The sequence below is a fragment of the Argiope bruennichi genome, chromosome 10 (genome assembly GCF_947563725.1).
Source record: "Argiope bruennichi chromosome 10, qqArgBrue1.1, whole genome shotgun sequence".
Taxonomy (NCBI): domain Eukaryota; kingdom Metazoa; phylum Arthropoda; class Arachnida; order Araneae; family Araneidae; genus Argiope; species Argiope bruennichi.
In genome coordinates, this window is record NC_079160.1 from 84639471 (window position 1) to 84655440 (window position 15970).

The window sequence follows — 15970 nt, forward strand, 5'->3', positions numbered from 1 at the left end:
CCGTAATACAAGTTTCAATGTTAATTAGTAGCAAAGTTCTTTAGAATTGTTGAATTATGGTAGCATACTCTTCCATTCACAAATAAATACAAAATTCAAAAGTATTTCCGGTTAAAAATATTTCGTATGCGATTAGCGAATGGAGAATTATTAAAAGTTTTTTAAAAAAATCTTTTGTTTGAGTCATAAAACACTTTATTGTAGACTAAGAAAGAAAATATGCGACTATTCCCCTAACTACATGAAACGCATGATTTAGAACTAGTGAAACAAATTTTAAAAGAAAATAGAGGTGCCAATAGGCATTTTTTAAATGGAAATGCAAGGGATGCATTTAGGTAGAAATATAAGAAGTGAATGAAATACAAGAAACAGAAATCAAATTGTTTCCATATTGTACTAGTTATAAATACTTCTTTACAGCAGATTTTTAACATTCGCACTTATAAAGAGATGTAGCAGACTACTACACGGAATATGAAAGTTACATAAATAGTGGTGAAAAACAAAAATATATAAAAATGAAAAAAATAAAAAAAAATGTTTTTTCCCAGATTTGCGAGAAGAATTAGAGCAATGCAATTCTGGAAGTCTGTTTAGTAACAATAAAAAATATTACTAAAAAATCGATTTTTAAGCAATAAAACACTTAGTATACTTTTCTTCTAGTTAGAAGGACCTGCCGCCGTAAATTACGGTATATTATGTTGTTGTTTCTTATGGCACTTGCCATGAACAAGCCGGCTGTTCGAAGACAGCCGATTAAAGCCTGAGGGGGGAGCGTCTCTTGTTTTTATAGTAGCGTCATCTAGAGCCAAGAGAACGACTTAGCTACACACATGTCACAACCCTTTTTACGGGGCGGACTTCATTCTCGCATTTCATTCACTCAACCACAGATCGTAATTTAGACCTGAATCAGAGAACGATCACCCCTGATCCAGTACCCCCAGTGGTATTACTCTTGACATGGAGTACTTTGTGACCACGACAGATTGAACGCGCGTCAATCACCAAGCACGCGGGGAATCTTCGGCCTGTGGGGTTCGAACTCGCAACCTAAGGGACGCGAATCCGACGCTCTACCAACCAGGCTACCCCGGCCTTACGGTAGATTATAGATGCATCTACAGGAAATCTACTGTATATCAGGGAAAAAAATGGAATAAAAAATTATTTGTAGTTATTTAATATCAATGATTATGAAAGCAAGTGAGGAAGAACGATAATGTTATATGTAAATTTACAAATGAAAACTCTACAACTACTACATAGTACATTTCGTGTAAAGTTTTCTGTTTGCCAAAATAGAATACAGTATGAAGTTGACGAGAAAAGAAACATCACATTGATCCTACATTTTTATGAATATTTAAGTTGTAACAAAGAAATAATTTACATACTATTTACAAAAACAATTTATACTTGATTTTAAAAGCAAATATCTATTCCGTACTAGCTATGTCTTATAAAGCTATGTTCAATTATCTGATATTCTGAGTGCCTCAAACTAATTACACAATTCCCAATATCTCGAAGTTCTTTTGATTTGTGTTTTCTTCTTTTGCTTAAAGAGTAATAATAATAAAAATAAAGAGCGTGTTTGTCTGTTGCCTCATCGATAACTGTGTTTGGTTTATTGTATTCACTTTCATACTTATTCCGCTCTTTTTTTTTATTACTTCTATTATACAATGACGAAAAAGCACTGTAATGCTTAAAGGCGAGGTTAACTATTGCACAGTGGCGAAGAAGTATTGTTAATACTTATAGGGATATCATCTATTGGTAGTATTGAAGAAGCACTGCAATATTTAAAGGCGATGTTATTTATTGGACAATGGCGAAGAAGTACTGCAGTACTTAAAGGCGATATCATCTATTGGCCAGTGGCGAAGAAACACTGCAATATTTAAAAGCGATGTTATCTTTTGGACAAAGGCGAAGGACTGTAATACTTAAAGGCGATATTATTTATGGGCCAATAGCGAAGAAGCACTGCAATATTTAAAGGCGGTGTTTCACCTGTATGTTCACACTTTCGTTATGCATCATATTTGTACGCATAGTTATATGCCATGTTTAATATAATTTCTATTATTTAATCTAATTGTTCTTTTATCAAATATTATGTTCTAAACCAGTATTTTTATTCCCATAACGGTCACCATACAAATTACCCTCTAAATGGAGTTCTAGTGATTAGATAGTATGTGGAAGATGATGTTGAACAGCAGTTACTACTACCATCACCATATATACATCACGCTTCCATTACTAATATAAATAAGGTTAAATCAGCTTATCAATGATTTCGTATCCACTTACCTCGACTGAGAGGGCTCATTGAGATATCGTGATCCAAGAACTGACCGAAAGCCATGAACATATGGGTGACGTAATCTGTCGGATTGTCCATGTGAGAGTGTATTTCTAATGAAACACGTCGAGGCGGTGGGAGAGGGTTTCCAGACACTGCCACCCTCTTCTGAGATGTACCTGTAAACAATTTTAGAAAAGTTAGAAAACTAGAAATATTTTTCTTGGGTTTTTAATTAACAAGCGAGCCTGATTATTTTACGTTGCAGGTCAAGTACATATTGATATTTTGAAATGAAACAGTAGAAGCTCAGAAAAAACTTTTCTAACTAGTATAAATATGATTTCTTGATATTAAGAATTTATCAGTTGTTTGATATGATAATATACTGTTTCGAAGCAATATAGTTTATTGGAGATCTTATAATGTTGAGAATCCCTAGTGTACAAAGAAGCGGCCCGGAACTTCATCGTCTACATCATATCAACGTGAGGGCTTTTATAACTTTTAAGTATTTGACGAAGTAAACGAATCTCGCATATACAACCGTCTATCAATTCGGTTATAGGACCTATGATCTACAATCAGACATTTAGATTTTAGTGGATGTCTGATGACAATTTAGATGCCTGGCATTCAATAATCTTATTAAAAGGTTTAATTACAGCCCGCGCTATACATTGTATGAACACCTCCCAACATTGAATGTTAGATATCTTATAGCACTGCGTGGCGGGATTTCGATCTATGAGCTTCCAATGTCAAGCGTCGAATATTCACTTAGGAAGATACTCCGGTGGGTACAGTGTTTCATAACCGAATCAAAGGAAATCCCGAACATCAGTAGCAAACTCTTCTTTTATGCAGGTATTGAGCCCTTTTCTCACTATTAATCCCGTTACTGGTATTTTTTTAATAATCAAATTGGAACAAGACTATACCATCCCTGCGGCGACAGCAACTATAATTTCTTCTACAATCATTTGACCCACTTACAACGTCAACCATTGGATCAGGTTTAATTGGATCCAATATTCACCCCAACTGTTAGCAGAAAACATTTGTTTATGCAACTGACGAATCATATGACTCACACATTTGAGACAAGATTCGAATCACAAGTTCTCAAGTTCAATCCGATATGTAAGACAAATCTTTGGCGAAAGAAACTCTCGAGTACCATTCTATTAACGCTTCGCATGTAGCCAATCAGATTGCAACATCTTTGAAAAGATTGCTTATATTCGGTTGTCATTTTCTGCAATTGATTTGAAGAAATTTTGTGCTATTAGGTATTTTTTTAATGCTTTCTCATTAATAAAGTTTGATTGTGTAATTTTTTATGGTATTAAATAAGAGAAAAGTGTTAAGATGAAGAAACAGGGCTTACCATCAGCATAGGCTGGCTCAACCAATCTTTCGAAGCAAGAAGCGGCCATTCCCCAAGAAGGATGGCGAAGATTGTTACACGTCCCATCGAATGTACGGTACCTATCGTTACGGTTGCACGTGAAATTAAACTGGTTCTGACAGGTCTGGACTTCATTTCCCTCCAGCATCGTCGACAGATTCGCTTGGGAAAGCCCGAAAAGGATTTGCTGAGGAGTCAGGTTAAATCTGCAACAAAATCACAGCAATTTATTAATTGTTGTAAAAAATAAATATAAGAAATGATCTTAATCGAAATCTTTTTAAAGGTTCAATTTCACGTTACAGAGAATAATCTGATGGCAGAAGCAATCTGCAATATTTTATGAATATTTTATTTTCGGCCATCTTTACAACTTGTAGGAAGATTATGCATCTAAACGATATCATCAGACATTTTATATTAATTCCTTCTTTTTTATCTAACTAATTTGCAATTTTACCATAGTATATTGGAAAAAAATCCCTCCTGCTTATTCAACACTTTGGTATTTTTTATCTTACATTTTCCAAAAAGGAATTTTCGTTATAATGTAGGTTTAAAATTCTAATAAAAAATTATTATTGATTTTTTTTTCATAGCAAAGTCAACCATTTATTCATAGAAAGAAAATTTATACTAGCGTTTTTAACTTCTTTAATGTTATCGTTATCACTTTTATGTTTAAACTGATTTAATCTTTTGAAATAATATTTGTATCGTCTTCTGAAGTTCGTTTATTCTGAAGAATTGTAATATTTGTATTCATTATCTTGAAATAATAGCTGTTAAGTAATAACAAATGCCATGTAATTTTGATCAACATATAGTAAATTCTTATAAACATTTATTAAAATTTCTAATGGTTTTCAGAGAATTTGATTTAATTTAGCATACACATTATCAGTTAATATTTCTTAATATTAGAAAGAATCTGCAGCATCAGTGAGAAAACAATCAACAATTTGATTTCATCATTTGTTAATAAAAAAGAATCTTTTATTAAAATTTCTACTTCAGTAGTAACTATCTTCTCACTACAAGTTTAACAGTTTGAAATTCTAAGAATGGAAAATGTTGTTGAGAATTCAGTTAATTTGACTTATTTTAGCTTCTTGGAAAGATTTTTGGCGTCATCTTCGGCAACATTTCCAGTAATTTGGCAAAAGACAGTGACATTTCCAATACAAGAGCAATAAAAACTAACTACCAAACCTGTGACCAATTTTTTCGCCAAAAGCCTTGCTAAGAAACTAAAATGAATTCAATTTTCAGAATTCAGAATTTATATTTCCTTTCAAGAATAGAAAATTTTGTTGGTAATTTGTTTCTTATCAAGTAGATTTGGATTATGTGGCACCATTCAAACAGTTGGTGTTAAAAATATATGGTTAAAGAAATGCAATTTTACTCATTGAGGAGAACTCTGGTGGCTTCTTCAAACCGTTCTTGTACGGTTTCCATTCTTCTGGATCTCGGTCTACTGGCTAAGAATCGCTGATGTCGCGCCGACGGTATATTGCTCATTGGATCTTGTGGCCTTCCTGAAGAAAACAGAAATACATCATGCAGATAAAAGTAGATTACCTTCTTAAAAATTAATTTAAGAATTAATGGAAGAACTGTAAAAAATATGCATGCCATAATGACTATATGTTTTCTAATCTCTATTAATAATAAAGATGTGTGTGTGTGTGGGTGTGTGTGTGGGGGGGGTGTGGGTGTGTGGGTGTGGGTGTGTGCGTGCGCGCGCGTGCGTGTGTGTGTGTGTGTGCGCGCGCTTGCGTGTGGGTGTGTGTGTGCACTTGCGTTTGGCCTCTACAGATCAAACCAGTGTATCTACATCACCAAATTTGGCATACGTCAGTCTTGGAGAATAGAAATGTACATTTCGGTGTAAGTTTTTGAAATTTTAATTAATTAAAAATTAAGCTGAACTTTTGATATTTTCCACTATAATTTCCGAAAATATTATTTCAAAAATAAATTTTACACTGTTTTGAAATTTAAAAAAAAAAATCTTTTTAATTATACCAATTTAATAATCATGCAGATTTTTTCTGAATTTTGGCAATTATAGAATAATTTTTTACTTAATTTCCAACAATAGAATTCATTTTAAACTGAAGACTCAAGCTGTTTCCACTGTTTCATCAAATATAAAATCGTGTGATTTAATTCCATTGTTAAAAGCTAAGGAAGATGGATTCTGTTTGCATTGGTATAGTTTACGAATGAAAGAGGCTAGTTAAAAATGAAGATAATTCCGATTATTAGATTCTTATAAGGATACAATGGGTGCTGAAAATGTAAGAAAATCAACCCAAAATGTATTTTTTAAATTTTAATTTTTAACTATCAGCAGTCATCTGGAGGATGTCTGCAGAGGAATGATAAATTTAACTTTAAAAAAAGATCAAGGCAATAGGTCAAACATTGGGAAATAATTTCTATTTTTAACTTTTTGTACCTATAATATTTCTACAATCAGTATTTCTGATTCATAGATTCAGGAATCAAGATAATGCTTTTAACAAGCAATTCATGAGATTCTGAATAATTGCCCTAAACGACGCCGGCGTCCTGGCCTAGGGGTAGCGCCTCTTGCCCATGTTCTAGGCGTTCCGGGTTCGAGTTCCGAGCTCGGGCATGGTTCTTTTCTTCCTTGCGTTCTCTCTGTGAGGTGCGTGAATGAGCCCCCCCCCCCTGTAGAAAGGGGTTGTGCAAGCGAATGCGTGTGTGCTATCTTCATTTGAGCTAGAAGTCAGACTTCTGCCCTCGGGTGCTCAGGGGTCTTTATCCTCAGAAGATACTGCGCGGAAATTTGGCTTAAAATAGTCACACGACAAAAAAAAAAAAACTTAAACCATAATCCTAAAGACGAAAAGGAAGCAACAATTTCGATTACTCTACATATTTGAATCAGATATTACGTCATCAAATTTCCCAACTGTTTGGTTTATTAACCTTTTAGATTCTAAAAACCTTGTAAAAGCATCTTTCATTTATTATTGACTAGGGTGTAATTAAAACACACACACAAAGGAAGCTGTAATGTGGTTTCTCCTTTTTAGAAAAAAACAGGAATATCTTTTTTCTACTTTATAATTCACTGAAATTCATTAATTATACCTATAATTATTTTGTGTTATATATTACTGGCTTTTCTCATAATGACGGATATGGCGATGCAATAAGAAAGAGATGGTTGAGATGCTAACTCTATTAGATCTAGCAAAGTCCGTTAGTTAAGCATAAGGATAAAGAGGTAGTGAAGCATTTATTATATTTCAAAGCCACGTTCGGAAATGGATAGAATCTACGAAAAAAGTCATAATTATTACAACACTAGATGTTTTTGGCGATCAACTGATTCGCTAGGGATATTAGTCACATTTAATTTTAATTAAATTGTTTAAATATAACTTCATGCCCATGAGTCCTTCAAATTGTCAGATATTAAAAACGAGTGATTTTAATTGCCTTATATCTGCTCTGTTTGTTGTATATGTGAACTTTTCTAATGGGGACTAGTGTCATGACATCATGGCACGGTTAGAAATGTAAATTTGCTGTTCAGTTATCTTCTAAATTTTGTGGTATTGTAACTTCATTTTCTATTCGTATTGTAAGCTACACAGATAGTAAACAGAGTCCTTGTTTAGCTTCTAACAGTGAGAAAAAGCACGCGATTCAATATTTGATGAAACAATAAAAATGGTTTGAATTTAAAGCAACAAAGTAAACTATCGTTGAAAATTATGTAAAAAATGTTTTTTTTTCTTAAATTACCTAACTTTTTAAAAAATTTACATGATTATTATATCAGTATCATTAAAAAGACACTTTTTAAAAAAATTTGAAACGAAGTATTTTTTTTTTTTTTGCAATAATATTTTCGGAAATTATTCAGATAAACGCAACACTTAATATTAAATGTTGATTAAAATTTTAAAAAATGATTCCAAGGGGGACATATAGATTGTGCCAAGTAACCTAACCTGTTAAGTGCCAACATACAACTAGCACATTTTCATTATTAATAGGGGCGTGATTAAAGCTTACTTCCTGGAAGTTTCCCAAAGTAAACTGACTCACATTTGCATTTTGTTTAGAACAAATCTAGAGAAACTTCCAGTCATGTATCCGTAGAAATAAGCAGTTTGTTGCTAAAATGCACATAGATAAACTAAATTTTAAATAATCCTGGTTAACAGCGAAATCAAAGATAGGACTTTATAGCATTCTCATCAACAAGCATCTCATTCATATTCCTTAGTCATGCAATAATTTAACCATATAGAATGGCGGTGGACAAGGAAATAATCTGCAGAGAAAATTTATCCCGTGGAACAGCTCCTGATGAACAATTGACAAAATTAGCTCTACAGAGGGGGAAAAGCTTTTGAAACTATTAGTGTATCAGTTAAAAAGCGAAAAGAATTAAGAATATTATTCTCGTCCTTTTAAAGGAAGAGATAGGTTATCCTTCGACATAAATGATATTGTTATGAATTTGTAATATTACTTCGCAGCCAAGTTAATTCCATAATAAGGAATATAGTCTTACAGATAGATGTTGAATGACAACGTCCTGGCCTAGGAATCTTCCCCGGGTTCGAGTCCTAGTTCGGGCATGGTTGTTCTGCGGCCTGTGCTCTATCTATGAGACGTGTTTAAAGCCCCCTTTGAAAATGGGGATGTGGAATCGAATACGTGAGTGTCTTCTACGTATGAGCTAGATGTCAGACTTCTGCTCTCGGGTGTTTCGAGGTCTTTACCCTCAGAAACTACTGCGCCCTCTTTCCGTGATAAAGTGGACATGGCATTATCATCAAAAAAAGTCAATGACCTTTCGGAGAATTTGGCGAAGAAGTTGAAAATTCCAGAAATTACTAGAATCTCGTCTATATATTTAATCGAACATGAAATTCTATGATCTTTACAGAAACTCCCTTGTCTTGACACAGCTGACGTCAGTCAAATATTGAGTCAGTGAAAGTAGTCCACAACAGCATAAAACACTCTTTCTCTGAGTTCTTTATGCTATTGTGGTTATTTGTTACTGATTAGCTTCTATTAACTGCAAGTGTTGTTTTTGTGTACGTTACAACTGACATTCATGTTTTTGTGTAGAATAAAGCTTGTCATTTGTTATTGAGTCGATTAGATCATACAACCCTTGCACGGATTTCGGAAAATTTATGTAACAGTGTATTATTATCTCAATACCGGAAAGTTAAAAGTGAAATCATTCGTAACTAGAGTCGATAATGATGCAGCTATTGCTGTGAAAGACACGTACAGGAAATATTAATAAAAGGCAAAGGGATTATGCGTAGTTTTTGTTAACAGCAGTGTCAATTCCGGTAACGTCACCATCACCTAAAAAGTATCACTGCGCATAGGTACTCAAAATTTTCTGCATAGCCCTTACTTATTTTTTCAATATTTTTTTCTGAAATAAAATAAACCACCAAGCGAGATTTACTAAATTTTCGAAATCAGAATGTACACTCACTTTATTCATTTGATTACAGCTAGTTCAATTAAAACACGACTTATTACTGAGAAATAAACAGTTTATGGATTAAGAATGAGTTATCTGGTATTGAGGAATAAAAATCAAATTTCACAAGGTTACGCCATTATAGATCAGTTATGTGATAAATTAAGTTATAATAGCTTAGTAAAAACTTCTGTAAATCAGTCTGCCAAACTATGTCAAACAAAAATATGTAAATTGGGGAATGGTAAATGCTGTTTAATAACTCTAAAACCACCTTTGGCTTTGATGTATTAAACTTATGGGGAGAAAAAAAACCACTAACAATTCTGGAATTAGGCAAGCTATGCCGGTAGTTTAAATTTCAGTAATAATGAATGGAGAAACATTGAAATTAAACAGTAAGAATTGATATATTTAAAAAAAAAAAGTGAAACATAAAGAGAATAAGTTTGAGAAAGATGGCCAATAAGAAAAATGGAAGAAGTCTTCAAATATTGAGCACTTTGATGACTGACTGAACAGGATCAACATGAACAGGACTGCATCAATATAGGCAACTGACAAACTATCTTATTATAGGAAGTAAATGTTTATGAATGAATCCTGAAAGTAAATGTTTATGAATGAATCCTGAAAGTAAATGTTTATGAATAAATCATGAAAGTAAATGTTTATGAAGGAATTTGGAATGCCTGATCCTCAATAGAAGATTAGAAGAATTCTTGACAATAGACTACGATAGGAGTCTATTTATTTTCTATTTTGTGTAAGAATATAAAGAGCTTAGTGCTTACTTCTAGCAGTTATGGTGCTCCGCCTCTCACTGATGATGGTCCCAGCTCTAGTAAAGGCCTCCTGCACTGACCTTGGCGTGAAGCTTCTGGGCATTACCACGGCAGGTGGTTCCCTCCCACGCTGATTCAATGGAAGGGGATTGAATTGGCCATGAATTGTCACCAATAAATAGCACATATGAACCACCACAAAGCTGTAAACAGACATATTTATAAAAAAATTTATATTTGATAACATAATGATTCACAAATATTTGATGCTTTGAAATATTTGAATAAAAAAACACTGGTTAAAGATTAATTTAGATTAAGAATTAGAACAAAACGCTGATTCCTTTGCAGAATTTTCAGAAGAAACTGTAATCTCTCTCTCTCTCTTTGTTTAGCAATTATGACATAAATTCTGTTACTTTCCTTGACATGCTGTCGAATAAAATGTTAGGATAACTCTTGAAGTTATAGGTATTAAGAGAACGAGATGGGTTCTGTCTCACCCGACATTCCATACAATCACTGAATCCATTATGGATTTTTAAAAGTTGTTAAACGATGCTGTGCGCCGGGCGTCAAAATATCAAGAGTTTGACTCATTTGGGTATTAATTGAATACTTTCTTTAGCATTTTCATCTCCGTCGAAATCCCGAGTGTTTATTGTTTAATCTCGATAACAAAAGGCTCACAATTTTTCAAAGTTTCAAAGAAGAGGTAGTGAAATTTTCAACTGCGCAGCAGAGTTGCGTTCATTAACTTTAGACAAACTTTTATGTCTGTTAAAAATTTGTTACGTCTTTAATATTCAACTCAATTATTTTTTTATCCATTTTTTTTTCATAATTCAATAACAAACAATAGTGGTTATTCAAAAGATTTCACGTTCGACCTGTTAAACTAAATAATCCACAACGCTTTCGTTCAGATGGAAGAACTTGAAGCCCTGTCTCTTCTTGTGTACAGCCGACCAACCCTGTCACCATTGAGGGAAGTAGTATCGACATATGAACTCCTGTCCCGGTGGGAAAATGATTCCCAGATTTTTCTTTGCAAACGGAGCGAGAAATTCTTTGAACGTGTATCGTTAAAGCTGATTGAAATGAAGTATTGGGAAATTATTTACACCAAAACTCGTAGCATTAAACTCTAAACGAATCTGATCCTCCAATCAGTGACATGATTACTCTAAACGAATATTTCTGCTTACATTTGAATATGTTGGAACGGAATTAAAGGATTTTGATAATATAAAACGAATTATAACATAACGAATATTAACACTGAATAACATGATAAAAATAGTCTACATTTCACAAAGAAAAAAAAAATGAACACACTTGATCCCCCCCCTCCTCCCTTATCTTTCTTCCTCCGCCTTTACAAAGAAACAATAGAAATTGAAACCACTGTAAAAATTTGAGATAAAAACTACATATCATACCAACAGATGGCAGCATGATCAAATCATTCCCTCTCACATTCAATTATTTGATTGAATTCATAAACCACTATTTGGAAGATAATTTGCAATACTGAAAATAAAAAAACTCTGAAATGCGATTATTATAAAGCATTAATGCATTCATTAGAAAATTTACCTTATAATTATATCCGCGCCATCTGCTTGGTTAATTTTTTTTTTATTTCATTCCAAAATATTAAAACCGAATTTTAAAAAAAGAAAGATGTTTTAATTTTTATTAAAATATTTTACAGAAAGAAAAAAGCACAAAAAATCAATTATACTCAAAAGAATCTTCAAAATTTAAATGAATAAATTTTTCATCAATGAAAATTTTTAAAAGGCAGCAAAACTCATGCACATCCTTAAAAGTAGTTGCAATTAAAAGAAGATTTAACTCTAACTCGAATAGATTAAATGCTTAAATCAATTCTAACCTAAACAAATTGCATTACATGATTTTAAGCAGCAATTTAATTATATATTTTTTTTTATTTTACAGAGAGATTAATAGGACATAATGTCACTATCATGTGTAAACATTAGCAAGTTATTTTTTTTTTTGAGATCAGCCATTTTAATCAACTATTGTATTAGTATTCAGATTGACCAGTTTTTAATAAATATATCTTATTAAAACAAAAGAAAGTACTATTTTAAATTATACTAGCAAAATAATCATAGAACATACGGATAGTTAGTTACATTTGCAAAATAGCAAGATAATTCGTGACGAAAATTGACGAAATTGGCCCAATTGTTAAATTGAGAAGAGGGCTTTTACATATTTTTGTTTTACAATATCTTGCGAAAAGGAAAGGAGACAGGCGATCATTTATGATGCTCCTTGAGATGATGAAATTTCAATTGAAATAAAAATTGGTGAAATCGATATAGTCGCTGAGCTCTGCTTTTGCTCACAGAAAATATAAAATGAAGAAGTGTTTTTAAAATTTTCTTGAAAATAGATGAGTGATTGGAAGGGTAGAGGGGGAGGCAATGTTTGATGGCAATATTAACACTGATGATAGAATTCCATAGCCGTTATAAAGTTATGAGCATTCATATAAAATAAAAGTTGTCGAAATCGAGCAGTGGTTAAGGCTGGAAAATGATTCTTTGGTTTTTGTCAATTAATTTAAATACATAGATATTTATTGTCTGCATACGAAAAAAATTTCATTTTTTGAGTTCATTTTTTTCATTTCTGTATTTGACTATGTAAACAAAATAAATTGAATTAAATTAAACATGTCCTTGAATTTTTTGCCGTCCAAAGTAGGTAAAGTGTCAAATATTTACATGACATGACTCATTTGTAGAATTTTTTTTTTAAGTTGCTAGGGCTTATGCCAAAATAAGTAGGCTTGTTGTTGAGCTCATATTTCATTGGTTTTCTTTTGAATAGTTCTGTTTAGCAATTCAAACTACTTAGTCCCGTGCTTATAAAAAGAGTTCAGACATACAGTGGTGGCCAAAAGTGTAGACATTTTTTGAAAGTTTCATGTTTTTCAAATTTGCTGGCTTGTAGAATATATTAATTTTCACTTAAATACAAATGTTTATATATCAAATTGAAGGTAATTTAATGTAGAATTTAATAACAAAAACAGTATTACAATATTTGTATTACAAAAAAAGTTACGCTCATTTTAGTAGAACAAACAAACACAAATCGTTTTGAATAATGACGTGTTTTGTAATAAAAGCGTACTAGCCAATCACAAACACTGTTCTGAGGACCCATCAAATGTCTGTAACTATAGTTTAGGTTATTTGAATGATAAAAGAGTTATTGTTGTGGAAATATTTTGCGGAATGATGCATACTAGTACAATTAAAAAGAGTATTGCTGTTTTTGAATATTTTAAGTCCTTTTTTTAATTAAACTAATTTTAAACAATGTCCAATCAGTTCTTCTTGTTGGTGACATCTACAAAAAGAAGCCGAATTGTCATATTGAGAGAAAATGGCCTCTCTTATGCTGAAATTGCAAAACAAGTTGGTGGTTCAGTGATTTGTTCTGGTGTACGAAAATTCTGTTTACGTTATGAAAAAACGAAACCAGTGGAAAATAAGGCCAAATCAGGCCGAAGAAAATGCACAAGTGCTACTGCCAATAGAAAAATTAAACGGCTATGCCTTCAAGATAGAAAAATTTCATCAGATGCCATTAGATGTGAAATGAATGCAGCGGGTATTGCAGTAAGTTAAAGAACAATAAGAAGAAAGTTGTCAGGATTTGGACTACAAGCTAGAATTCCAAGGAAAAAACCATATTTAAATCAAAAGCAACGCGAAAAACGAGTTAAGTGGGCAAAAGAACACATTAAATGGTAAGAAAATGAATGGAAGCAAGTAATCTGGAGCGATGAGACTAAAATATCGCTCTTTGGTAGTGATGGTAGAAAATACGTGAGACCTAGAGTAGGTGAAGCGCTTCATCCTGATTGCATTGAAGCAACTATGAAAACAACAAATGCCATGATTTTGGCATGTATGTCTGCAGATGGTGTGGGCCGAATTCAAGTGATTGATGGCATCCTGAGTGCCAAAAAATACATCGAAACTGTCCTGGAACCAAAATTGATACCTTCCATCAGGGATTTCTTCCCCAACAAAGCACTATTTATTTTTCAGCAGGATTCAGCTCCATGCCACACAAAAAAGTATGCAAAGCATAGTTTTAAAATAAAGGCATAGATGTATTACCATGGCCAGGAAACAGCCTTGATCTCAAACCAATTGAAAATTTGCGGCGATGTTTGAAAATTCTTGTACGAAAAAAACATCCATCCAATAAAAGACAACTTATTGAATCTATAATTGATTTTTGGCACCATGTGATTACGAAAGATGAACTCCAAACACTCGTTCACTCGATGAAAAGGCGCTGTGAAGCTGTCTTAAAAAATAAGGGTTATCCTTCTAAGTATTGATTGTGTAAGTATCACTTTAAAAAATGCAAATTTAAGATAGATCTTACTAAAATGAGCGTAACTTTTTTTGTAATGCAGATATTGTAATACTATTTTTGTTATTAAATTCTACATTAAATTACCTTTAATTTGATATATAAACATTTGTATTTAAGTGAAAAGTAATATATTCTACAAGCAAGCAAAGTTGAAAAACATGAAACTTTCAAAACTGTCTACACTTTTGGTCACCACTGTATATGATCCAATTGCAAATACATCGTAATAGTTCTATACCTTTTAAGGATCATTTATCGCTAAGGTTTGAAATTGTTTAGTAAATCAAATAGGTGAAAATGATTTAGTGTATGACATAAAAGGCTCTATTAAAGCTTCATTTTGCGATATATATTTACAATAAAGAGATAAATAAAGTATGTAACTTCTGTTAATGTATCTATGAGTCATAAGCTTTCATCTGAAATAGAAATAAAGGAAACCGGTGCTTGGTTTGGTCTGGACAACTCTATCAAGGTTTTCCTACTTTAGAGAAATAGTATTTTTGCTCTGATAAATGAGAAGTGGTGGGAGACAATTGATCACCTTTGATGTATCTAGAATAAGCTTTCATATGAAATAAAAACTGGCAAAATTGGTGCAATATATCAGCAAGGCAAATGATGTTTGGGTTTTTCCGTATTATTTTAAACACATTTTCTTTAGAACATCTCGCAAAATGTAAGAGAAGTTTCAAATTGCATTAATGATATAATTTCATCTTTCGAAGGCGAACTATCTCTGTTGGTATTGGTGAAAATTTATTGCATAGTATAAATTATAGCGATACCGACATAGACAGCCCAGAAACTGAACTCATTGATGATGATGATGATGAAATTGTAAGAAGGGGAGTAATGAGGATAAAATAATGGCATGTAGAGAAATAACGTGTTTGGAATGCAATGTGATTTTTTTTCCCCTTCAGTTGTCACCAGCAACTTAGTAGGTGTATATAGCAATCAGAGTATGGCATTATTTTTCTCTGTTCCATATATATATATATATACTTAAAATAACCAGAAAAACCGAATACCTGTCCCCTATTTCTTCCAAGGTCCAATTTTGTCAATTTTTATTTCATTGGAAGGCTTATGATCTCTAGATAAATCATCAATTGTTCCTGTTATTACAATTTATTAAATATTACCTCTTTATATATTCTCTACGGAGAAAAACTACTAGAAAATACCTCGGTCAATGCCACTGAGCCTATTTCGCCCATTTTTATTTCGCATGAACCCTAAATATGTCATCAACAGTCGCCTATCCTCTTCTCTTTAGTATAGAGACATATCGAAAAAAAAACACTGTCAGACAACGATTAGACGGATAAAAATCAACAATTTTATCCGTCAATTAATTTCGCCACTTTGAAAACGCAACAAACCAGGCGGAATGCTTTAAGTTTATTGTACAAAATATTATTTAAAGTAAAATTTTATTTTGATGTGACACAATGTATTATTTCAAAGTTGATTGACAAGTCAAAATGAATGTTAATAATGTT

General features: G+C 32.5%; 1 protein-coding gene across 1 annotated transcript in view; it reads right to left on the reverse strand.

Annotated features, from left to right (window-relative positions):
• LOC129987833 (chorion peroxidase-like) overlaps nt 1-15970 on the reverse strand; it is a 45689-nt gene that overhangs the window by 15941 nt on the left and 13778 nt on the right. Inside the window, exons 2-5 of the mRNA XM_056095800.1 lie at nt 10032-10225; nt 5140-5272; nt 3711-3937; nt 2329-2499 (exon numbers count right to left, since the gene is read on the reverse strand). Coding sequence (XP_055951775.1) covers nt 2329-2499; nt 3711-3937; nt 5140-5272; nt 10032-10225 — 725 coding nt within the window. The remainder of the gene's footprint in view (nt 1-2328; nt 2500-3710; nt 3938-5139; nt 5273-10031; nt 10226-15970) is intronic.